The sequence below is a fragment of the Acanthisitta chloris genome, unplaced genomic scaffold (genome assembly GCF_000695815.1).
Source record: "Acanthisitta chloris isolate BGI_N310 unplaced genomic scaffold, ASM69581v1 scaffold5567, whole genome shotgun sequence".
NCBI classification, from domain to species: domain Eukaryota; kingdom Metazoa; phylum Chordata; class Aves; order Passeriformes; family Acanthisittidae; genus Acanthisitta; species Acanthisitta chloris.
Window position 1 is genome coordinate 83840 of NW_008684189.1, and position 27891 is coordinate 111730.

Consider the following 27891-nt stretch of genomic DNA (forward strand, 5'->3'; position numbering starts at 1 on the left):
GACTAAATGAACAGCATTGATCTGTTCTTGTAAAGTAAATCTCCATTCCCTTAATAATCTGAGTAGGCTTCTTTGTACCTTCTCTAGACTTGTATTCATCCTTCCTAACCAAGAATGGTAACAATTCTAGTGCCATTATTACAGAGGAACTTTACCATGGTGATAACACTGCCCTTTTCTACTGACAGTACATTTCCAGGGTATTCAAGGGTCACATTTGCCTTTTCACAGCCATATGATATTGGTGATACAATCATCCTACATTTTAGTACAGCACCTAACTACAAACAAAAAGTAAGAATCAAACTTCTAACTGAATGTTTTGCTCTGCAGAAGGAGAAGAAATTACTGTAATTAGAAAGGACAAACAAAAGGAAATACAGCCTCTAAATTCTCCACTCCTGAGAAGTAATATAGCAAATATTTACATGAATGAAGCTATTCAATATTCAGAATGTCAGTAGTTTTGTTTATCTTCAGTGGAAATGACATGAAATGGACAATCAAAACAGCAAAAAGAACATTGTAGTCAATGGCAATGATGACCCTGCAGATGCAGAACCACGTTTCTAACTGTGCTTTGGTCTTACAAAAAACCAAAACAAACCACAAATCAAACAAAAACCAGGAGCACATCAAAGACAATGTTGATAAACCATGTACCTTACTTAAGAACTGTGGTTAGCATAGATGACTGACCACTGAAAATTTAAAGGAAGCTGTATGAATAAATCATAGCCCAAATGCCTGCAGCACTTTCACCAATCAAGCTCACATAGTAAGAATAAATAACAATAACAACAACAATATTCTCTTTGTTCTCTATCTTACTTAATTTTTGTTCTTAAATCACACTTACCTTGCTTGGCAAGTGGCAGCTTATAATATAGAAAATAAAAACATTTAAATATTTTAAACAGGTGGATTTAGTATTTTTACTGCCTATATGTAATCATTGAAAAGGCAAGAACCAGTGCACTCAGGCTCCATCTAACCATGTCAGACATACACTCTGCATTTTATTTAGTCTCATGACACACACTAGTCCAAAGTACTAAAGGTTGTCATTTCAAAGGAAAAGCTGGGAATTTCTTTAACAGTTGTTAGGTCCTTTCCAAGCATGTTATTAATGATTCTTCATAAGCCTTACAAAGTTAATATATTTATATTTAGAATGGCAGGGGGTGGATTCGATGATCTCCAGAGGTCCCTTCCAAGCCTATCTATTCTGTGATTCTGTGAAATTGTTTTAATAAAATCTTTATACATTTCCCAAGCCATCTTTTCATCTTCCTGAATTGAAATATCTTAAATTTTTATTCTTTTGGTTTTTCTACATCAATGATGTCAGTAGTTCACCTCATTATGCTAAATCATCTACTGGAACAACTGTGATGGGCAGCTGGAGTAAGGTCCACCCACAACCTGAGTGGATGCAAGACTGGAACACTGAGCTACCCTGACATTACCTGACTGTTTAGCCAGGATCTTCAAACAAGATTTATTAACTTATGATCTGCAGCTCAGTAATGCAGTAAGTCTTCCAAAACCCACAAGCAGAAATTTCTATATGAGAACATGATACCCACATACTTTACAAATCAAACACATTTACCTCTCTCTTTCCTAATGATAAAACAAACTAAGTGCTAGTTTTGGTAATAAGACTACAAATATAACAATCTTCTCTCAATAGTTATCCTCATGTTTGTTTTCCCATTATTTCCCTAAAAAACATACCTCTAATTTTCTGAACTAGCTTTTCTTTTACTTCTACATATGTATCTACATATATATTTTTAACTTTCTCTGGTAAGCTTTCTTCCACCTTCATCTGTCCTCAACTCTTCTTACACCAGTCCTTGCTATATTCACATTGCTTACACCAGTTTTGCTCCTTAACTTACTGAACAATTTTCATTTTTCCCCATATCATCATGCCTTGTAATAATATTTTAAATTATGCTAATAACTCATTCTCTCCCAATATACAAAGACCTTTAATGCAGCAAAGCAGCCACAGTTATAAAATGGCGTAATTCTTGTAATTTCAACCTAAATCAAAGTGAGTTTTAATATGTCATTGCCAGGTTTCTTAAACCTGCCCTATGATTGCAGAAGAAGTCTCAGTCTTGTAACATCAAAGCCTGTTATTTGCAGAATATGACACCTGGAAAGCCCAATTATGTTCATAAAATAAATTACATATTCTTCTCCTGCTTATGAAATTACAGAAGTGGAAAAATATCGATACTCTTGAAAACTCATACAGTACAAAAGAGCTGAATGTTCCAAAAGGCATAATAAAAGAAAGAACATGGTTATAGATTTGTGCAAAGAAGCAAGGTGAAAGGCAGAGTTTGTCAAATTCTTCCACATGATATGCCTAAGCTGTGTGGTAATAATTTACTTTCAGCTGTAACCTTAGAGAAACGAGTCAAAGATACTAATCTAGATCCAGTGACATACTTAGTGCCTCAAGACCTCATCGTAGGTAGAATACGACCATGCTAAAACACCTTCTCTAGAAAAAATAGATTTGTAGATACGAAAACCAATGTATCTGCATGGCAGGCACACTGAATTATGCCTTAAGCTCTTGATTTATTGGAAAAAAAAACCCTGTTCATTTATGAAGTTCGCTAATTTACAAGATCGCAGTTCAGAAACAGTTTGCCAAGGGAAGCAGAACTAAGTGTTTTGTGTTTCATTACTGCTACCATTCTGCTCTGGTGTGACCCTGTTCTGCTCCAGACACATTTCAAGTTAGTTTATCCAGCACAATGACATCAGAATGTCACACAGGATTTCAGTATGGAATGCAATTAATATCTGGCTTGTGTGCATATTCTGAGCCACATTTAAACCCAGGCATTTTCCTCTGCCTAATCATCCACCAATTGATTAAATTATACTGCTTCTGAAGCAACTAACACAAGTGACTTGTCAAAAGTGGCACCTGACTGGAGAACTCAAAATGTAAATGTAAAAAAACTGAAGTCCTCTGGCTTAGGAAAAAAATAAATCTGGAAAGTATTATCCACCATTTTTTCCTAGTTGACTTTCTATCACATATTAATTCATACACCTTATTTCTGAATTTTAATATGGTTGCTTGCTTTGGGCTATAAAACACAATCAGCTTTTTCTCAGTTCTGCTGCATAACTTACAAGAAGCGTATAGCGTACAAATGTATGTTGCCAGGAAACTCCTGCTACATTTCCAACACACTATGTTAGTGCATATAGAAAGGCAGCACAGTTTAAAACACCTCAGCAATGTAATGTGCCTCTGATGAAGAAGTTTTGATAATATGATAAAGGCCTAAGAAAAATAAAATACTTATAGGTCTGAGCTAATGTTTTTCAGGCAAGATTTTGTTTGCTGTTTAACACTGGTCAGTTCTTAGTGCTCTTTCTTATTGGAAGAAAAAAGAAGACCATCAAAAATTAAATTCTACCTCTGTGTCAAGAAATCCAGTTGTACTCAGTGGTCTTTTTTCTTCCAGCACTACTGTAGCAGAATTTATAGCCCAATCTTTTACTAAATCTTTCTGGTTCTCGTTGATAACAGGCCTATTATAATCCTGGCTGTCATCCACTCCAAATACCTGAAAATGAAACAAATCATTACATTCATTAACCCAATACCATCCTGATACAATGTTCAATGTTAATGGATGGATGGCAGCATGCTGTTGTATTATGCTTATCTGTCATCTTGGTGAAATCTACAAATTAAATAGAAGAAATATCTACAGTAATTAAAAAAAAGAGTGAAGTCTATGTTAACACTGTGAAAATTCAAGGAACTGCTAGTTGGAATGGTCAGATATGAAAAAATGACACTTTGATGAAAGAAACAAGAGGCAAAAGCAAAATTGTTACAAAAAAACATTTTACCAATTAAGGAAAAAAACAGTAACTGGAAGCACCAAATTTTCAGATTTTTGCTATTAACTAGTGAAAACAAGAAATAGAAATGCTTACATCTGCTACTAATATGCTTATTGAATTACTTCTCTATTACCAACAAAATTCTAGTTTTTCATTTGTTAGGGACTTAGATGTCTACCAGGTCTCATGAACTGTGTAGACTCATCTCAATCAAGATGTGATTTGCTAGAGCTCTTTTACTACACTGGTTCCTAATGATGCATATATTAATCCCTTCTGCTTGTGACAGAATAATTTTCTCATGACATTTTAAAATGACTGCTCAGAAAAAAAAATACTAGGAAAACATTATTACCATGGAAATTTAGTAATAAGGACTTAAGCAGGAGAGCCAGCGTATTGTCTATCAAATTTCTTGTGACTCACAGATACTAAGGAATATGAATTCCTTTCAGAATTGATGTATACTTCAAGAATGTTTTAGATAATGTTTTGTATCTTGGAAACATGTAACTTGAAAATTTCTGGCTAAGAAATAAATTAGCTACTTCACCACTAAGGACACACACATTAAAAAAAATTACAGAATAAAATGAACCTCACACACATATTAAAACTAGCTGTTAAAAAGAAACTGTTAACATCAAAAAATTGTTTTGTCTTAGAGAAAGACAAAGAGAGGAAAAGAAGGAAAATATATTCACAGACATTATCCTCCTGTAAAAAAAACAAAACTACTGCTAATGCCAAAGAGAAAAACAGGTACAGAATTATTTTTCCCCAAAAAATGTTTTGTAATTCAGTTTTGCACAGAAAAGCTAGAGGACTGGTTTAATAAAATCCTGAACAAGGCCGGTGTATTTCAAATGGATTCACCACTAGATGGCCACAAACCACAACGTTATTAGTTTCTGAGAAGCAAACAAAGGAAAAAACACTAATTAAACACCTTGTCATTCAACTGCTTCTGCTCTTGTAACTGTCCAGAAAGACCCTGCTATAGCATATATACACTTATACCTGTGGAAGCTTTCTCAAATGTGCTGGATTTGGATTTTGATCTCAAGAGAAAATCCTGTTTTCCTGCCATTTTAAAATACTGGCAGTGCTCTGCAGTTTTCAATTTATACATAAAACACGTCTAGATACACTTAATTAAAAGTTGCTTAAGAAAATTTCAATATTTTTAAAAAAAAAGTGATACAACTTAAATTATTGGTTTACTGCCATACTTTTGATTTGTACACTTGTAGCAATTCTTGAAGATACAAACCACTGACTCCTTTTTTTTAATATATCACTATTTTGCAGACACTTTTTTTGCTGTGTAGTATAGTTCCTTTGATGACAGAATTTTACATGTTCTTTTAAATGAAAGGAAATTCTGTTTTTATCACATAAGCACCTGAAGGAAAATACAAATTCCACACTTCCATATCTAATCAGAACTACAGAAGCAAATTGATGCCTGTAAATTGCTTCATATTATCTGATGGTACATTCATTTACCATGCAAATTTCTTTACTTGTATCACAAATAACAGCATCTAAGGCTTCTTTCCTACAGTCTTACCTTTTCTACTACTGAATTTCTGTTTAAGCAAATTTGGTTCTTCTTATTCTACTACTGAAATTACTGCAAGCCAAATTTGAATACTGCCTATCTTTTTTTCTGTGAAAGGTAATATGGGTAGCAGTAAGATCCAAGTAATAGATTCACCTCCTAATACTACTCCTAATGTTCCTTCTCTATATATAGTGGGGGATATCACGGGACAGAGAAGATAAGCAAAATAATTGGAGACAGCAAGAAAGCAAAAGTATTCTCTTCAATGAAAGCATACTTTTGCATCACAATTTCGTTCTACATCTAAGGAGCACTAATAGGTGCACTCATCTGCCCAAAGTTCCACTGCTACACAACTGAGTTCTTCATCTCACAAGAAAGAAGAGATTCACCTAACTGTGATCTAGTCCAAAGCCTAAATTTCCAAACTGTGATATATAAAACCCTTTGAAAAGATTGTCATTAACACATAATTAAGTTTAAATACAAAAACTATACAAAAAATAAAACAATTCATGCTTAGTATTTGACAAAATTTAGACCATCACTTACCTACCTGTCACACATCTGCAGAAAAGCAATACTGTCAGAATTTCAGGACTAACACATACTCTGTCCACCAAATAATGAGAATATACCCTCAGCAGAAACAGCCTGAATGTTTCTGCTGGAAATCATCTCTCTAGCCTTTAGAAAAATGCAATTTGTACTTTATGGGTTGTTACAATAAGGTATGTGTGCCAACAGTGTGCTGTTGTGACTGAAGCCTGAACAGATAAGAGTCCTGTATCTCCCTACAAAGACTAAATTACATTCTTCAAGGCTAGTAATTCTTCAGATGTTTCTGTTCTTAAAATATCTTCATGATTTGAAAGTCATTTAAGGGATGTCTAGAAGATAACTTTTAATCAAACCAAAAGGATCCAGAGGAAATGCTGATGACATGCACTGCTGCATGTCTTATCTATCTATACAAAAAAGACTGAAGTTTCTTTATGTAAAGCTTGTATTTGTCAGAAGCAGCAGCTACAGCTTTAAAGAGAAGCAACTATGACATGTATTTTGATTAACTGTGTTTGGGGGAACTAAAATATGAAGCCAGATTCCATGATATCTGGACATGTTGAGCTGTTTGAAAAATGAGAAGAAAGCTTTTTGTTGTTTTATTTTTGATAAAAGGGGTAAAGGGATTCTATTAATTCATCTATAACTTCAGGAAGTTTCCCAACCATCACAAATCATGTATATTTAGCACACGGCTGCCAATGAAAATATAAAAAGTTTACTAAACCTTTTACAATTTTTTATATCACTGTTTTCATTTACATTGAGCAGTTCAACCAGCAAAACAAAGGAACAGTAAGCTAAAACTATAGCAAGTCCCAAAGCACCATCCTGGCGCTGGAATGCAAACTTGGCTTGAAAAATATAGAGGCAAAGTACAAAATAACTGATGGCAAAACATTTGCACCTTAATGAGGATACTCATAAATTCTGTCACTTTATCTCAGCAACAGTTTTTCCTATATTCTAACTGAGAATACAACTTTATCTATATAGACCAGCAATTAAAAAAATTCTTTATCCAACAACAAACAAGAATTAACAGAATCTATGTAACACAATACAAACACGATGCAATCACTGCAAGAAGTACCGGCTTATTTTTGGACGCAGCATGAATTAGAGCACCAAGTCTCAGCAGATGCCTTGTCTTCTTTGACAAGAGCTCATTTTGAAGAAAACAGAGTAATCTGTTGGCAGGTCATACACACATCCCAGTGAAAACTGCTCATGACTCAGAGCTCACCTGCTTTGTCACCACAGCTCTAGCACAAGCTAGCTTTACTGATCGGGAATTGGCCTTGTTCGCTCTCTGTTTTTTGTAGCATGCAAGCTAGCTTTACTGATCAGGAATTGGTCTTGTTCGCTCTCTGTTTTTTGTAGCATAGATAAACTACACTAGAGGTCAACACAATAACTTTAGAATTAACTGTCAAAGTGATGATTCTTTAAAACCACAGAAGCAGTTTTTCTTTCTCAATATATGCAATACTTTCTAGAAATCAAAATAAAAACTGGTCAGAAAAAAGATAATGTCAAGAGGAACCATTTTTCTGAATCAGAAGAAAGACAATGGATTAGCTAAAAAAATCCCCTACCCACAACCCCCACTTGATGTTTTATTTAAGTGCTTTTTATAAACTTTAAAGTTCTTGACTAAGAAAAAGATTTTTCCAGTTGTATCTCATTCACATGCCTTTCAAACTTCATGTCTCCACATTATACTTAATTTTTACCTATTTCATGGTTTATGAAGTTCACACTTATGCCTTTCAAACTTCATGCCTCCACATTATAGTTAATTTTTAACTATTTCATGGTTTATGAAGTTCACACTGCAGTTCTACAATATTATAATTATTCAGTACATAATGACCACAGAGCTAGTTCTTCATCCAAATCAATACTGAAGATACTGATATCAATGGGGAAAGAAAGTCTTATTTGAGATATGTTCACTCAGTTTGATAGCAAATTATTATGGATATTAGAACAGGCATTCTCTTGTCCTCCATACATACTGACCACACATGGCATTAGAAGGAATTTCTAAGAGCAGAAAGTAGAAGCATAAATTTTATTCAGAATAGGAACCTTAAGAATCCTATCTAGCTTTAAAATTTCGAGTTTCCAGTTTCCCCAGTAGTCTTACTGCTGTAGTCTTACCGTAAAGGATATGCAGTAATTACTAATAATATTAATAAAATTAACAGCAAACCAACAAACACATAATAAAGATTCTAGTTGCAATTCAGAGAGCTACAACTAGGCACCTATTTATTAATGATGGTATTTGGAAAATAAAAGTATCTCAAAAATTCTTTTTTTATGCTTTCAGATCCCAGTAACAGTTACAGACATAATATGGAAACATATTTGAAAGGGATGATGATTTAAACACTATTAATTTCAGGGCAGGAAATCTGTTACAAGGAAGAGAATAAAACCCAATGACAGAAAGTGTACAAAAGGGAACTGAAAGATCAACAGTTAAAATAGAAAAATAAATCAAAGCACAGCACACCAAAGAGACAAAGGGCTGTACTATACAATGCATTAAAGAAAGGACCATGGCAAAATAAAACAAGGAGCAAGTGATTAAATTTGAAATAAGGTTATTTGTTATTGTATAGTGATGGGAATGTAAATTATGATACCAATTATGTTTCATAACTTTTTGGGGAAAGGAAGATGATGAGTATATATGATTATCAGAGAAGCCAAAAGAAGATTTTAGAAACTGAGCTATGAACTGATACAGTCAGATCAACAAGAAACAATATATTAATAAATAAAAGAGGGAAAAAGAGGAAGGAGGCATGATTTTGGAAATACAAGCAGGATTCGAGAACAGTTTGGGTGTGCTAAAAAAGAAGAAGAAATTGTAAATAAGCCACACTCAGAGGATGCTTGATTGATGGCAAGAGAGGATTCCAGAGAGCAAGGAAATGGAAGAGGCTTCAGATCCGTATCGCAGATCATCTTGGCAATGCTGCATTCAGTGCTCAGACTGAGCTCCTCATAATTCTTCCAAAGAAAGCAGTTCAGACATTCATAATATACAGTAAATTGGTTGTTAGAAGCCAGAGTTATTGATCATATAGAAAAAACAAAAAGCAAACATTTTTTCCCACCTTTCAGAAAGTGTGATGAAATAGAGTACAACGCCTCAGCTCACTCTGTGTTTAGCTACTGCATGAACTGTGTTTAACCAAGTGCTTCTGAGGAGTTGGATTTTAATAGATTTTGCTTGTTCTTGGCAGTTATCCTAGCCATCCTGGGCAAACAGAATGTGTTCTGTGCAGGGCAGATCTCATGAATAGCCATGGATTTTCACAGAAGCTGTTTATGTCATTTTAACTATATACTGAAGTTATGGATTCAGATGCAAGATGCTCTGGTATAAAAAAAGCTACATAAGCAAATGAAAAGGATCAACATGCCAAGTCTAAGAACTTCCTCATACCAGACACCAGTTACATATTTACATACATACATATTTTGTCCCTCTTTGCTACAGTGAAGAATTCATTTTCTTTAGGATTCCAAATTCAAAAGGAAACAATAATTTTAGAGACTGTAAATCTCCTCTCCTCATAAGAAAAAATTATTATAAACATCCTCTGAACTCCTGACAAAATTTATATGCTTTATATGCTTTGATAGGTTTCAACTGTTTTACTGCTTTTCCAGCATTGCATTCATTAAATACACTCTGCAAACATTTGTCATTCTGCAAACAAGACACTCTGTGGGGCTAAAACACATTCTTTCTAGAAGAAACTCTTGAAGCAATGGTAAAAGCAATTAAACCCAGAGTGTGTGGAAGACAGGAGACCTAAAAGCCGCTTTCTGAAAACAGATATATCTATCTTGTTTCCTTAAGCAGTCCTTGAAACGTGCAGAGATTTTTTTTCCCTCCTAACTTACTCCCTGCCTGTTGATTCTTTTCAGGCAGTTTTTCCATTTACAATACTGAAAAACTTGCCAAGAGGAGTTATAGTAACAACAAAAATCTGCAAAATTATTGATAAAACATTAGCGTTTGCAACAGGGAAGACAAGATCTGGTATACAAGTTTTATGAACACTTAAAGCAACAACAAAAAAATCATTCAAAACACATACTCCTTAAAAACACATTAGCCAGTAGTATAATATAGCATGGACAGACATACCCTGGGAGCAAAAAGAGTAAGGAGATCCCATCTTATTATAATCACCTTTCAGAATAGATTCCCATTCATACACACACACAAAATAAAACCAAAGTCAAACCAAACTGAAATAAGTATCATCGTGAGCAGAAAGATGTAGCAAATAAAACTGGGAAACCAGCTGTCTACAGTGAATACCAACACGGTTTTTCCTCCAAAATTATTCGTTATTCCAAATTTTTAAAGAGGAAAGAAGAACCTCTCTCAAGATTGAGTCAATAGAACAAGATTTTATGTATACTCATTGATTAGTATACAAACAAATAAAATTAAAGATGATAGCAGGCACATTAAAACCAAGGTCACCACTATTAGGGCCTGTCTATCTATATAAACAAAGACTTTAAAATATGCACTTTTTGAAAATGGCAGAAGGACGGACTGAAGTTTGATTATGTTACCTTTTTTCAAGTTTCACTTCTGATCAGGAATTAGTATGTTGAATTTGAGAGCTAAAATTACTTTGCTGATGAAAAAATCAATTATCTATCAGGAAATATAAATGAACATAACACAACTGAAGTAAAAAATCTGGCCACCAAAGAAAACTTAGTATCTATGCCCAATGTTTCCTCATGCATATGCGATGCTTCAATATTCTAAATTCCCTGGTTAGCTAGGCTGGTGGGACTTGAAACATACCTATAGCCTCAATTCTGTTCCTTCCCTTCCCACACACGCATAGGAGAGTTTAACTCTGCTATACTAAGTTCTACAAAGTATTTCCATTTTGAAATACCTTGAAATGAAACTGGACAAAGAAGAAACCCACCAAAAAACCCTACACAAAACAAACAAAAAAGACCACCCTCAAGAAAGCCCCTGAAGAATTTGCAAAAAACTCATTGAGTTGCTTTTCATTTATTGTAACAGCTTCAAAGTATTTAATATTCCAAACACGTCCATAATTATTCGCACATTCATTTATTAATATTTATTACTGGCAGTACTTTGCTTTATTGAAAAAAGGAAAGTCATTAACATGATAATTTGGTCTCTTTATATCAACAAAAAAGGAAGATGAACTGCAGAAGCATAATTTTGCATTCTTTCATCCACTGACAGACTTACCTATTTGTTTTTGAAGTGATATGACTGCTGAGAACAACTTCCTTCTAATAAATTTGATTTATTAAAAAAATGTAAAATGGAACAGAAAATTTACAACTCAGAGCTAAATAGAGAGCAATTGCTAAGTGTTAACAGAAGAAAGCACTGAACTTACCCAAAGAGTGGAACTGAAAACATGTTCTAAATCACGTCAAGATCCTGAATTTGTTTTATTTTACTTAGCTGTTAGCTGCAACAATAAGACCATTATTCTGCTAGAAAGACTTGTGGCTTTTCTGAAGCCATCTGAGTAGAGGATATTGTATGCCTGGTATGTTCAAGGTGGTCTTTGTGGTATATAAGAGCAGCTTTTCTTCTTTGACACATTGATGAAATTGCTCTCAATGGTAATTTTTAATAGAGCTCTACAGGTATAAAAAGAGAGCTATCATCTATTATTCTCTGTTGCTTTATTAATGTATTTATTTTCTAAACCTTAACCTATTAAGCAATTCATACTTCTCTATAAATTTAAGTGACATTGGAACACTGGGATGAATGGCTAATGAAAGCACTTAGGAAGCAAGGTTTATTGCTATTTTTAAAGTCTTCTCTATTTATAACAAACATTAAGACACAACCATACATTTCTACTTGCATCTTCTTTTCATGTTTACAGCTGAAAACAATCCACGTATTATTTTTAGGATGTACTCTATTTTTCCGCCTAAATTGTTTTTGGAATCTTTCTTTTCAGGTAACTGGCAGCCATTCACTCCAAAACAGTCAGCACTGCAGAAAAATCATTATACCTCTCTGTTAGGGGAAAAGTACCAAAATTACAGAGTTTTTCTCTGTTACTTATGAAATATCTTCCTCTTTCTGATAATTTATCTTTCTCACAATTCTCTTCTCAAATGTCAGGGTTTAACCTGATTGAGACACAAATATTGTGTCATTTGCTATTCTACTCCTTTTCTGCTGTAGGGACAGTATTTTCTTCTTAGAGACAGAAAGAGTAGTAGAGAAAGAAATGGATCCTTAGCAATCTAAAAGAAATGAAGATGTTGAATAAGCAGGACAGCATAGCTTTTTGATTTTTAAAATCATTTCACACAAGCATCTATTTTCCTTGAGTCTGTTTCCTAGAAACTTTAGTAAAAGGCTACATAATGGAAAATTGTGCTTTTGAAGGAAACAGTATAGCTCAACATTAAGGGTTTCCTTCCTTTTTTTAGATTACATAGGTAAGATTCTTTTTCAATTTTTTTAGAATTTTAACTTTGATTTTTTGCATGCCTCTCTTGGACTCTTAACTCAAAAAAGCATTAATAATCCCACCTTGATTTTTGACAAGTTCATGCTACTCTTGCATTTATGGTTTGCTGTGATGTTCCTTTCCAGAGAAAAGAGTAAGGCTAAGGCTAAAGTTTCCCCAGTGAATGAGTCACACTTGAAAGTAATCTTTGGATATTCTGGTCATTCTCATGCTTACCTCCAATAAAAGGAAAAAAATACCCAAACCCAGAAGTATTTTTTTCCATAGGAAATTCTTCGGGTAAACCAGACATGGATCTCAGCACCATTCTAATGTAATTTCCTACTGACAAGACTGCTTTATTTGTGCAAAGGTTTTAGAAAGTGATCTTTGCTATTTGTAGTGCATTTTCACCCCAATCTTAGCAAACCAAACTCTCGAATTTCAATCCAACTTTTGACCCAACATACACTCTTAAATTGACTCAATTGACCAGACATGGTAACTGCTCAGAAAAAGGACTGACTTGACAACAACAAAAGGGTGATTATACTGGAATTATTGATAAAATGTATACCAATAATTCTCTTAAATCCTCAATAAAGAAGGACAGGAGTCAACAGGCTAACAGAAGTTCTTGTCTTATACTTCACTTACTCACCTCTGGCAAAGTAAGAGTATCCAAAGTATTAGCAATTTAAAACAGAAGAGAAGCAAAACTGAGCTCAGCTGGAGGAAGAAAGTTTGGATTCCATTTGGTTTTGATTTTCTTCATTGGCTGTTTTTCTGCACTTCATAAAAATAACATCATACTGCTTTCATATTAACAGATCAAGGAAGAACTGCATAGCAGGACTCTTTGAACCAGGTGTAAAATACAGTATTCATAACACTTCAGTACAGATACTAAGTGAAAAGATTAAAAAGACCTTGAAGAAAAAACATACCTGCTTTACTTCATAGTAAAACTTTAATTTCTAGTGGTGACACTTGTTAAGTTAGCAGTAAGGAGCATTTATGATATCCAAAAGCTTTTTATACAACCAATACTTTACTATCATCCCTAATGCTTACACTCACAAACCTCCTGTTCCTGAATCTCTCCCGTAACAGGGGAGATTTGTTTCAAACAAAAAACTGACTGGAGATATCCTGAACAGATACTGAAGACCACAAATAATTTGAAACCTTACTAAACATTAGACAGCATTAACATTTTTCTAAAGCACATAAATTGTCTATTTCCAAATAAGCCTTGTATATATAGGCACTCCTATACTTAGCTAAAACCAGACTTACAAGCCTTTCTGATGCAATCTAATTGAAGATATATAACTTAAAAATTATGCAGAAATTGTATCAAAGCAATGAGGTTCTTTAATATTCATTTGCTTCATTTGGAATACTTTTAGTTCTACTTGTTCTTTCAATACTGACTCAAAGAAGTAAAAAGTTTCCCTTTCATTATTTTTATTATTTTATTGAAGGCAGTATCTTTTTAATTCCCCCCAAATACTCTGTAAATACCTTTCATAAAGTAAAACCATCTATAGTAAAATTTTCCACTTCCCTACTATGTCAAAATTCTTCTACTAAATCAAACCAGTGACGCTAGCTTGTCTTTCAAAAAGTAATTTTCAACATTAGCCAAAATTCTACATGAATTCATGTATTTGTTAAGTTCTGAAAACGTTTTAGGCATGCAAAATGAATCCCTAGGTAATTCTGTAACGAGTGATGAATTTCCTGTTAAATTAGCAAAAAAACTGGTACATGCAGACATTGTACCACAATGGATTATCTATGAAAGTACAACAAAACTGGAAAAAAATCCATTTCAAGAGTCATGTTAAGGCAAATGATTAAACGTAGCTTCTCCAAGCCATATGTTCCTGTTGAATTCAAAGAAAGTTATCTGCAGTTATTTAATACAGTTATTTAACTGCAAATATGATTTCTATTGCTATTTATACATCTATTGTTACCAACAAGCAAACTAGGAAATTTACATTGCTATCATATAAACACTTTTGGAAAATGAAAGCACTTTTATACTTACTCTTTATAATGGGCACTGAAACTTAAGTTACTATTACTGAATATATTTTTTTACTAAGTATAGAAAACATTTACAAGCTATATTTGTTTGAACATTCGGATGGAACCAATTTATATACTAAAGACTATAGAGACTACAGGGCTTCTAAGAACAGGTGAGTATTTCCATGGAGACATACAAATGCAAATCTAACAACTGCTACAAACCTACCAGTTAAATTATTTTTGTTGCCTAGTATTCTTACAGTACTTAAATCTTTTGAAAAGACATTAAAACTACCAAACTAAGAGAACAGCAGTGTCAAACAGGAATAATTTTTAGCCAAATGCCTGCTGCTGGTCTTAGGACATTTTATATTTTACCATTATACATTGGCTTAAAAACCTGTGTTGTCGCAGCAGCTTTAATAAGCAGAACTGAAGTGGTAGACTGCTGCCCACAGATCACGTAACACTTTAGCATCAGTATACGCTTTAGGATTCTCACCTTGTCAATCATTTTACGGGCTTCCATTTCTTCAGAATTGGGATTTTCCAACTCAATAGTGTAAGTACCTTTGTCACTCTGGTCATCTTCATTGTCCTTTTCGGTAGCAGCAGAAATATGTTGGCTTTTCAACTTTTTGTCCATCTCCTGGTTCTGATTAGGCCTATGGCCAAGGCTTCCCGAACTCCTTAACAATGCAGCTTGTAAGGCAGGTAATGCAGCAGAGGGTTCTTCTGATTTTTGTTTGAGAAGTTTGGCGTGGACACCATATACGGCTCTGTGATGAGATGAGCTAGCTTGCACAGATGAAGGGACTGCTTTCTCTCCTGATGTAGGTTTCGCTCTTTCAGCTCGTGCCTGAGGTGTTGGAGATGGAGATTCTGGGCACAGAGCTCCTACATTCTGAGAAAAAGAGTAAGAACGTCTCTTTCGAGGATGGTCTTCATCAAAAAACTCAATCATAAAGGCAGTCTGACTCACACCGGCTTGCTCTTGCTGCTTTTCTGTGGAATAGACTTTCTGGTGTGACTTTTTCTGCTCTGTATGATGATGCCTTAAGTGTTCTTCAAGTGCTGCCCGTTTACTGTAATGCCGGTGTGCACCAATGTTTTCTGAGTCACTTTGTGTACCATCATCGTGCTTATTCCCTACGAGCAAAGCAAAAGAATATAAAGCACAATGAAACAAAGACAGACCCCAACCCAACATATATAAAAAACCCCAAGTGGCAAACTAGAAAAGAAATAATTTCAAATTGGATTTTCTCTTTAGACTCTGACAGCTTTCAGTACCTGGCTCTGCAAATTTTGTACAGTTCCTGGAAATGCAATCAACTTGCTACAGGTCAAACAATGAAACACTTTAGAAGTGGATCAGTAACAGCAGTGCATTTGAATTACCCTTTTCACCAATGTTCTCATCTGTGAATACTTATTAGTGATGTACAAAAAAGTATTTTACCAGCTGTGTAATAGTATGTTTCTGAATTATACTGATTCTGTTACACAGTCAGTTGATTACAAGATTACTGACACATTCTAGGCAGGGTTAAGAGGAAAAAGAAAACCTTAAAACAGTCCTTCTGGTAGTGGAAAAAAACCTCATTTAGAGACCCAGTTCATACTGTTGGATTCATCCCACATTTACAACAGAAATCATGAAAAATGTCTATTGAAAATTGGATTTCTTTATCCCTCTTTCCAAGAAGAACAATGAATTTTTCCATCATTCACCCTGCTCAGCATCTGATGTATGCATATAAAATGGCTGTCATTACTTATTCATTCCACAACCTACTCTGAGATCTATGAATAAGGATTATGTATTTAATAAATCATATATATGCCTGTAAGTATACTCTGCAGTGAGAGCTGAAGAGGCATGGAAGGCCAGATAGTTAGCTAGAATAAGTCACATGTAACACAGGGCAAGTTCATGTACAATGAAAGTGTCTGTGCTCCAAAGGTTTAGCTCAGTTCCTGGGAAGGAGCAGTTTCAACTTCCTTGAAGTCTTTTGGATCAAGTCTTACTCATGTGTATATATAGAATGTACAATTTCTATATTTTTTTTTATTCTCAAGAGGATAAATTTTTTTACAGTTTTTCTCACTTGGGAGAGACGTGCAGCTATGATTTGGTTAAATAGTAAATACATAGCAGCTAATCTTACTTATCAGATTAACAGCCCTGAAAACACAGCTGAAATCCCAACTTACATTCCTGTTTTCTACTTAATTGAACCGTGTCTACAAAAATGATGTGATGGTTCATGTACTTCCAAATAATCATAAACAAATATCAACAGCACAGTGAAAGTCATATGACATAATTTTAGTGGTGGGACATCAGCACAGAATATTTCAAGAAAAAGCTGAGGAGAAAAAACCAGTAAGTTTGATACTTTTAAAAAAGTCCAACTTTCAAAGCAGCTAGATAGGTATATTCTCTAACTAAAAGTACAAGTAGTGAGTGAGAATACAAGCAGCTCATAGAAGATCACAAAATTAGAATATTTATTATGGCCATATGCACCCCATAACTTACACCTCTTTCAGATGAAAATTAATCAGACTTTGAGAAGTTTCTGCCAGGAAAAGGCTTAAACACAAAGCCCCTTCCTATTTGTCTAAGTGTCATGGCTAATATTTTAAAGAATGTTCATGAATACAATACAGTACCATGAAGACCAAAGAATGTTCCGTGACATACTCTAGAAGAAACAATATACTATTATCTCAATGTTAGCATCTTAATGTAATTCTGTTTTCAGCATTTTATTCTTAGCTTAGTTTGAAAAAGTCAGCCTCAGAAAATCAGACCTCTGATCAGCAAGACAAAGTATGTTGTACCCACTCCCAGCTGGTTTAAGACCTACACAATGTTGCAAAGTTAAGGAAAATGGGAATTGCAGGGTTAACCCACTGAAATTGAAAACAGAAAGACTTGAAAAAGTTCTTCAGAAGTTTTAATTCTGAAAGTTAGAAAGGTACTGGAATCTTCACCTGAACATCAAAACTACTTTCTTCTCTATTCTGTTACGTGCACTCGAAAGAAAGTACATTTAGCAGGTTTAACATTCGATTTAATTTTATTTGAACTGTCACTGCAGTAAATGAAGATGTATAATCACCTGGAACTCCAATCAACATCAGAACTCTTATAAATACAGTATTCCGCAAGCTTAGCATAAAAATTGAAGCTCCTAGTTTATTTCTGATTCCTGACTCCAATTTGACTCCACCAAACATGATCCATTTAAGCAGACTAACTATACAATGTATTCTTTGCCATAAATTATTTTCTAAGAGCACATGAATATTCACAGAACATATGCTGTTGAAAGAGTTGCTAAAAGCATAAATTGAACTTCAGAGCTTTGATTCTAAAAAGCAATTCAGCTTTTTAGAGTAATGCATAGGAAAAAGTGAAATATATAAAATTTAAGTAAGTTTTGGGTTTTTTCCTTTTCCCTTTCAAGATCAATGTTTTAAATACTTGATGTTTTCAGCTGTACTAGCACATCTCCAATTAGTATGTTTATTGCAAGAGGATTTAGCATTTGGTTTCTTATCCTCTTTTTCAGACTTAATACTGCAATAAAAATTCCCGGCCCGGATCCTTGCGCACATGTGGAGTATCTGGGCTTTCAGCTGAACTCCACAAGGGCTCAGGGATCCTCTCCCTGGATGCTGATGAGGAATCATTGCTTTCACAAGTAAGCATAGCTGGAATTATTCAGTTTACCTTTCAGTCTCTTCAAGTACACTGGAACATCACTCTTAATGCTTTTGGAATCCTCCTCTGTTGGTTCCCATATCATTCTAGGAGGATTGTTCTGTGCTAGCCAATCTGCTACTTTGCTCTCTGCAGCCATCATCACCGTTTGAAGCCCAGGCAGGTCCTGACCACCAGAGGACGAAGGCTTTTTTGACTTGTGACGCTGTTCTGATGTGAATTTTGTCACGTGATCTTTGATCTTTACTTTTCCTGGAGTGTTGTCATCAAATTCAATGGTAAAGGAAGCATGCCCCGAAGCTGCTGCATGGGAGTTTTGGGTGTCTTTTGTTGGAATTTCATGAATAGTGCTCTCTGCTACCTGTGAAGCTTGCTGGAATTCTTTTGTAGGGATTTCAAAATAACTTGGCTCCCTACAGAAAGGATAAAGTTCTTCATTTGCAGATGCAGATTGCTCCTCAGCTTGCTTGAGATCTGTGCTGCATCCTATCAAGAAAAACAAAAAAATAGATTTGACAATACTTGGGAACTGCAGGTTCTTCAAGAAGTTTATGAACTCCTGTAAAGGCCACTTGAGTGATTTCTGGAATAAACAGTAAGATTGTGGAGAAGACTGAGCAATGTAATTCTGGAAACATAGTTCCAGAATTAAATATAAAAAGTATTAATGAAAAGATGGTTCAAGCTTCAGCTGTAAGGAGTGTGGCAAAAAGCTCACTTAGAATTTATCAAAGTGCATTCCAAATATTTTTAGAAGACGTAAAGGTCAGATGAGCTATTAGAGCATGGAAAACAGGTAAAATCACGTCAGGGAAATAGCTGAGATGATCATTATCCTAATTCTAGTCTACTGGAAAAACCATCAAATCAAGATACCCCCAAAACTAGTGCAACTGATCTAGCTTCCATCTCCTGCACTGGATAGTTAGTGCAATTTTGTTTGGCAAGATTCTTCAGGAAAACAATTTGCATCTTAATACAACATAAACATTACTTCTGGCTTGAAAAGTTTAACAATGGTAAGAACTGGAAAGTGTTTCAGAATTCAAACACTTTGTTTACAAAAGATAAACCCAAAGAATTGAGCTAAATCCTACAGCCAGCTGCTCTTATTTCACTTGTTTCCATAACTTGTAGATGCACAGAAAAAGTAACAATAGCTGGAAGCATGCAGAATGTTACCAAACCATGCTGTCACTGGATAAAGAAAGCAGAATGTGGAAAAAGCACAGGGTGGTAATTGCAAGTTCCACTATACAGCCTGAATGAAGGTTAAAGCGTCTTGTGGTTGCAGCAAAGCAACCAATATGTCTTTAAGAAAACAAACCTTCTCATAGTATTTCATGAACTAGTAAGCCAGCCAAAATATCTGGTGTAGAGACATGCTAAAAGCAAGAGAAGCTTGAGATGTCAGCAGCAATGGTAAGTTAGATTCCAGCAAAAGAATTCTGAATAGTTCCTATGTGATTTATCATGAACCACATTAAGATGTTTAAGAAATCATTTTAGGTTGCCAGATAAAGAAATAAGACTGTAATTAATAAATTTCTGGCACTAAAAATAGCTACACAACATCAGCTGAGAAAGTCAATATTTGTGTATGAAACTATTATGCAATTAGGTAGCAGTAGAAACATTTATACTGAAGTCAGGAGTTTAAGGGGCAAAGGATGCAGGACAGCATAATGCACCTATGCTGCTCTGCACAAACACATGCTTCTTGTGAACATTTAGGAACACGTGAGAAATGTTTTAAAAAAAAAAACTATGGTAATTTGATACAGAGAAATTAACTATTTCAGGGAAAGAATAATAGCGGGAAAAGTTAGAAAAAGAAGTGTGTTATGGAGTGAAAACAAAAATAGTACATGTTCTTTATTATTGCCATGTTCAGATACCAACTGGATAAAATAACTCTAATGCAGGTAACACAGCTAGTTTTATTTTTTCTGATAGTAGCTGTTGCAAACACAAAACATGTTCAGAATTCTGACAATGTTTTTTCTACTGTGCTGTTGCATGCTAAGAATCCCCTAGGCTAATACTTTTCAGCTACCTCATCTGTGTGGGGTAATTTTCAGGTAGTACAACAGCACCTCACTACTCCCCTCCCTGGAAAACAGAATGCCTTTTTAGTCCCCTTCCTGAAAACAATTATGCCAGCAGACACACAAAATAGAATTAATCTACTTTATTGATTAAAAAAGCTTCTATGTTTAGACAGCAAAAGTGCAGAAATAAAAATCACACTTTGTAGCTCCTAGATTTCAGGTAAACTACAATCACTCTGTTTGTTTCATCTAGCTAACAAGCTGGAATGGATCAAGCTCTAATAGGATCAAATCTAGAGCCTGGATCCTTACAATACAAAACACTCTCACCAAGCAGGTAAGTAATCCATCAGTTGCTCAACTTATTGCCCCTCTTTTTTGCCCCCCTGTTGTTCTACTCAGAGCTTCAAGTCTATAATTTTATGCAATTCTTGTAACCAATAATTCCACAAGACATGGTATTCACTGGTCCTTCAAAAGATAACCAGCTAATAAAGTGTGTTTTGAGAAATATTTCTACTTTTGGGCAATGCAGGAGCAATCCACCGGCCACAAAAGAAACAGTATTTTTCATTAAATATGAAAATAGTTGATTCATTGCCATCTTTTGAAAACAGTGAGATTGTAGCCAAGCTTTGTCAGATGTATGGCGATGGGAGGATCTGTAACACTGGTTTGTCAGCACTGATGAACAACTTCATTAAAAAATGTTCCATGTGAAACTTGGCTGCGCCAAATTTAACATGTGAAATCAACTGGTTATACTGTAATGATAAGCACAGTATTTGATTCCAATATTTTTGATTAAACAGATGCTACAATATAGTTTGAATCTAAATTATGACAGAGTTTAATCAAAACAAGCGAGAAACTGAACTACAACTAAACTATAATTTTTTCTAAACTAAAAGAATGTTTAGAACTTATAAAATGAAAAACATCTGAAATATAAGTTAATTTTAATTACTTAATTTTTTTTCAGTATGAAGTACTTGAATTTTTAGAGGAGTTCAATAAATCAGAATTGATTAGAATAAGGAATTATAAACAATGAAGAAACAAAAATTTAATATATATCCTTATCTGAACCACCCTTCAGGACTTTTCACCCAGATTCTAAATGCAAGTCCTTACAGATTTCTAAATGTTACAAAGAGTGATCTATAAAACAGCCTTACCTTTGCAATCCTATTATAAAATGTTATCTGCCAAGATGAAGGAAATTATATATCAGACTAAATACAGACAGCTTTAAGAGAAAGCCCTTAAGCAAATACTGAAGATAGAGGTCATCACAGCTCCATAATTTTTGAAACAGAACAAGCATAGTATCTGTATAGCAAAAAGGCAATTGCATAGAATTGAAAGTGTGTTTGGGAAAAAAGAGGGGACGGGTGGGTTGTGAACTGCAATCTCTTCAGGGACCAGTGAAAGGAAAAGGGCAGAAAAAGCAGCAGGATACCTGTTACAAGGGAGCTCTCAGTCTACAAAGGTCTAGAGCTACAAAAGACAACTGTAGAACACTTTCTACAAGGCAAGTAAGGAAGCAGTAATTGGTAGCTGCTACACAAGTGTAGCGAGACTATTAATGAAACAGTGACTCCAGGAGAGGCTAGGAGGGAAACTATGTAGTAGTTGAGAAATCACACGTTTAACAAGAGGGAGATTCAGAAAGACTCTCTACTAGATTAAACTCAGGGAGGACCAGCAGAAAAGCAACATTCACTTTGTAACACTAGCAGAATTGATTACACTTTCTAGGACTTTTGGGGGGGTTTAAAGTCTTATTTCTCAAGTTACACACAGAAATCATCAGAATCTTTAAATTTTACTTGCCAACCTGGACAAGAAATATCATAAGTGTCTATGCTATTCAACATAAACTATCAGATATGCAAGAAACTGCCTGTGTATATGAATACATTACCATCAGCAAAGGCAGGATGAAACCTCAGAAAACATTTTGCCCCGTCTTTAGATTTTTAGAACTGCTCATTATTTCTGCCTTAAAAATACAATTTTAATAATAAACCTTGTATTAGAAAATGATATGGAATTCACAAAGCACTTCTTGAAAAACATGTCTGTAAACCTGGAGCAATGTATTTATTTGCAGTAGGTGTAAGAAGCAGTCAAAATATCAATTTACACAATACCTCAAAGTATTACGTAGGCTTTAAATTTGGTACTGTGCAATGATACTGAAAAAAGTTAGTGCTTTCAAATGCTTAACACAGTTTCCCTTTTCCTTTCTCTTTCTCTTCATATTCCTACTTTTATTTACCACTTACCTTGTACGCAAGGTAATGGGAAAGTAAGAAGTAGGAATTTTTGCTTTACAAAAACACATATAATGATCCACCTAGTATCAAATAAAATCTTTGGTTTTAATGTTGTCATAACCCGTCTTATGAAAAATATCACAATTACACTGTCAAAACGAAAATACATAAACAGCATTGTATATAAATCCCCATCTCTCACAACAGATCACTCGACTACATGCTTTAAAGGAGCTAAAGTGACAAAAAAGGGCAAAACTAATCTTACTTAAACATATTGCAGTCATAGCTCTATAAAGTAAGCTCCACATCACATACCGTGCACATTTCCTGCTAGAGCTTTGTAAAGCAAGTCTTACATATGCACCAATTGCACGTATTCCACATCAAAATCCAGCAAAAGTCTAGAACAAACTTCTAGGAACTTTACTGTTAATACTAGTGATTAGGCATCACACTTACAGTGCGTGCAATCTCCTACACACACATGGATTACGGTGGTATTTCTAAAACAGCTGTCAGCCTGCTTCACCTTGACATGACACTGTTTCTTAACTGCAAAGGATGTTTAATCTGACATACTGCTAAGCAATGCTGGAATTAAAAAGTACGTCACACCAAATGGAAAAAATTACTTCAGATTCTGAAAGTCTGGCTAAAAACTTATTTCTGTCTTTTCTTAGACTTCTGGTGAAGACATTAAAGAGGTAAAATTCTACAACTACTCCTGAGATCAGCAGAGAATGCAGATTTTGCTTTTTCCAGGAAGTGAGAGTGTAACACATGGCAATAATAATAATAATTACACACCCAATAAGCTTGCCAATAACATGGACATTTAACAGCTGCAGCATACAAAAAGTCACGCCATAGGTGTACACACAACTCTTCATTTTAATATGGACCAGCAGATCTGTGGATCATTAAACCAGAACAATGTGCATGTTTGAAAAACACAGAAAGGCTTCCTCTTTCTAAAGTTTTCCAGGCTATTCAGTCCTGTTAGCAAGTAATTTTCATTAGTGAGTTTATGTTGTGATTAGACATATAGTAACACTGCAATAATCTTATTAACTTGAGATTGTAAAGAGTAATTGTCTATAATTAGCTTAGCAGAAACAAGTCTCCCACTTCAATCTACTCATTAAACCTTGCCTCACCTCTTAGAATTCATGCCTTCTTTTCTATTTGGTAAATAATTATGTAATAAGACATTAAAGCATGATGCAGATTATTAATAGGAATAATTTGTTAAAATGCTATCAGACTTTATTGATTTGAGTTAAAGAATTCACCTGTAATGTACTTACTCCTAGGTAGGTTACATTAAGAAGCATGTACAAATCAGTGTTTTAAACACTTGAAATCATTTAACCCACAAAAGAATAATTAACTGCATCAATCTTGAACATTTTTCATTAAAATTCACTTATATTTTAAAAATATCCAAACGTGACAGTCTTGTGAAGTTTCTTTATACTGACTTCCTATCATTATATTAATCTCTGTTATAAATCCTAAGTGGATGAAGAAAAAACATACTAACTTGTTGAAAATACATTAATGTTTTCATGGAATGTAATTGTGGGCCAAAGAGGCCCCAAAAGCTTATGACTTCATTTCATAATTGCATGAAAACATTCAGAGTATCTTTTGCATGCTGCTACACACACATAATGTTCTGAGACTGATGAACTGTGTCCCTAGAAGCAAATGTCAACTCTTATCTGGTTTGTCTTCTCAGACTCTCTGCCAACATTACTGAAAAATACCCACAACAGTAAAAAACAGACTAGTAGGACATACAACTAATGTCTATTCAGAGATGAAGTGATCAAGATAAATAAATAATTTGTCTATACAAGGGATTTTAGTTCTACATCATCCCAAATTAAATGGCTCTGCAAAAATATCAGGTCTTGGATTTTTCACAGCCATATCTTCCTATATGATTTCACAAAAGCCTTTGTTTAGTATGTGCTTATTCAAACTGAATTCTATTCTTGAAAATTTATGAGCCTTTCGATTTGAGGAAACAAAAGCTATTCCTACACTCTATTTAGATCAATACTATTCATAGAAGATAAAATAATGATTAAACAACAACATAGATAAAAGGGATTTGTAATTTTTAAAACAAATCAAAAAAGCAATGTTGTATTTGCCAAGAAGGCTTTGGGCCCAGATTTCATTTTTTGCTAGTGCATATATATGGAAAACAGAGAAACAAATTTAAATACTTTAGAAAATATGAATCCATTTTCTCTATTCAGCATTTACCTTACAATGACTTCACTAAGGAAAATTATGTAAAAAATATTCCCATTACTGAAGTTCTGTCCAGAACAAACTTATTTTTGTCTACTGCTGAAACAGATGGCATCTCTGTGATTAGTTTGAGAGGAAGTTGGAATCTCATTTTTCTTGAAACTAAGATAGAACAGTGATCACTTGCTGAAAAATCTCTTGATAAAACAAGTATAAGAGCATGTAAACCATTTGATGCAATATTGCTTCTGAAAAAGCAATTTAAAATCCTTAAAAAGTAAGAATAGGCACACTACTAAACAGGAGATGGAATCTTGTGTCATAACTTGTTAGTGGCATGGCAACGCATGAAAATCACAGACTTTGGCATATTACTTTTTAATAATCCTATATTTAATGAGGGCAAACAATATGCACTTTTGTTAAATTAAAACAATGCAGACAGATACACATGAGTATGAACAGCCTGATGAATTCTTACTTTTGTTATATTACTTTGCTAAAGAGATTGGCATCTAAGCACTAAACCCACAGATATTAGAGACTTTACCATCCCTGTTTTGACATATACAGCAAGATTCAGTCACAGGTTTCATCGCCAAGAGTCGATGCTTTCTGATATCTGGAAAGCCAGGAAAACTATATGGCTAGCAATTCTATCAATGACATGACTCAAAGGCAAGGACTAAATCCTTTTTAAATAATGGCATAAACACTTTTCCTTTTTGTTGAGAAAAATGCAAGTGGAAAAACAACTAACAGTCATTGTCTCTCATTATTAGTGTCATTAGGAATAAAATTTCTATTCCTGAAGAATGCTCAGAAGTGTTTGAAGAACACATTTCTAGACAAGATTAGCCCTGCAAAGTTATAAATTATTAATGCAGGATATTAAACCTGTAGTTAAAAAGCCCCCACAAGGGCACACAACAGCATACTCTACTCATGGTGTGTACAGTAGAGATGTTTTTCACCCAAAAGACAACCAAAGAAGAAAATGTTCTATAACTGTACTGCAGTACTGCATTACAATACAGTTCTTTTATATGCAACAAAGTTGTTTAAGTTGCAAAAAAATTGCCACTAATTTAAATGTGTTCATCTGGTTTCTTTCTACTAGTCTAAATCTTGAGGAACTTACTTTACTGTCTGTGTGGTTATAACTTTAGAGTAATATGACAGAGGTCATTAAAGGCTACAACAAATAGTTAATTCCAAAGACTTTGAATTCATTACGTTGAAATGTTCCTTCAGTTTGATTTTACGTGGTTTTAGACTCTACTCCAATCCTTGTAAAATGTAATTCATGATAACCAAGGCATCTACTATGACAGGAAGAGAGAAACTCCCACCTTAATTAAAGTACTCTGAAAAACTGCAAACTTCAAACAGTTGGACCTTATATGCTTGTCTAAAGAGCTAAGCAAACATGGTTGAATTTTGTCCTAACTTCAGTAGTTTTAAGGTTATTCTCTTTAACAGAATAGCAGTCACTTTATTTATATGCCTGACATAGCTATAAAAGCCTAATTATAGGCACTGAGGTTGAAGTTTTGGCAGTGCATACTGTGGCTAGACAAGCTAACTAATAAAGAAGTCTGTGTTATGGGGAAATGAACATTACCAGTTTCACTTTAGACTACACCAATCTTAACTGCAAGAACTATGAAATGCAATTCCCAGTAGTGCAGTATTACTGAATTACTGAAGAGAATATTAGCATGTATCACCTTATATAGCTAAAAGTCAAACACAAATATAAACCAGCACCATTCGTTTTCAGATACTATTTTGATAAAATATCCCTATGCATATAAAATGACAGGTACGGACTAAACTGATAAATAAGTCATAGTGGTTCAGGTAATACTGTTTGTTATACTTACTGATAGGAAACTGACACATTATATGTGAAATTGGTCTCTGGAAATGCATACTTTGTCACAAAAATATTTTTTTTAAACTAACTTAATTTTAATAGGGTTTCATCTAATCAAACTGTCTATGAAATTTCCAGACATTACTATCTGTTTAGTTCCCTAGTTAAGAATATATGCCCTTCAGTAAGGATCAAAAAACCCCCACATAAACACGATTACAGACTTACCTGAAGCTCCTGGCTCATGCATTTTTTCTTCATGTTTTACATCTGGCTTACAACCACTTTTTTCATCAGTTTCATCGTCACCCCACCAGGCTGGCTGTCCATACAAAGGTGTCCCACGAGGCATGGCAGAAAGATCTATAAAATCAGCCCAAAGCAGAGGAAATTACTTTTCTGTTTAGTTCTGACATTTAGGTTAAAATAACATGAGAAGAAAGTAATTTTCTTGAATCATTTCCCCTGGAAGCTGAAGCAAAATGGTTACAAGCATTTCCCTAAACACAAAACGAACTTGGAGGCTGGATAACTGATCTGGGTTCTAAATATAAGTGCTTAGTAATGACCTGATCAAAACTTCTGGCACAAATGTTTATGCAAAGGCAGCTGACATCTCTTATTGTTACCGTGTATATCTGTAAACATTATTTCTGCTTTCAGTTTGAAGTCATCAGCACAGCAGTACATTCCTAAAAGTTGTTCATGGTTATTTCTGTGAGAAGATTCCCTTTCTTATCCACGTTGACCTTTCAATGAAATCTGAACTCACTGCATGAAAAACTGATCAAATTTTGCAATGTTGCCAAGGTTCCAAAATGCTGACAGCTACTACAGAGTGCTGAAAGTTACCCTGTGTGTAAAACATTACTGAGCACAACTATTTTTAAAGGTTGTTTGTTTTTTCTTCTCAGGGTATTAGCTAAATTACAGTACAAATAAAAATGCTATTTAAGATGTATACACACTATTAAACACATTTAAACATAAAGATTAAATAAGAAAAAACACCCCACTGATATAGTTAATATTTCCACCTTGATGATGAATTGACTGGATTAGTTTTGACTCAATCTCTTG

The 27891-nt window shown here is 34.4% G+C and overlaps 1 protein-coding gene across 4 annotated transcripts in view; it reads right to left on the minus strand.

Annotated features, from left to right (window-relative positions):
- Positions 1-27891, minus strand: part of CEP170 (centrosomal protein 170kDa) — a 75028-nt gene that overhangs the window by 31209 nt on the left and 15928 nt on the right. For 2 of the 4 annotated variants that reach the window (XM_009079234.1, XM_009079233.1), the window contains exons 6-9: positions 27040-27174; positions 18341-18817; positions 15578-15744; positions 3462-3611 (exon numbers count right to left, since the gene is read on the minus strand). In XM_009079234.1, the coding sequence (XP_009077482.1) occupies positions 3462-3611; positions 15578-15744; positions 18341-18817; positions 27040-27174 (929 nt within the window). Of the gene's footprint in view, positions 1-3461; positions 3612-15097; positions 15745-18340; positions 18818-27039; positions 27175-27891 lie in introns of all 4 variants that reach the window. The other 2 variants (XM_009079232.1, XM_009079230.1) reach the window with 2 other exon arrangements.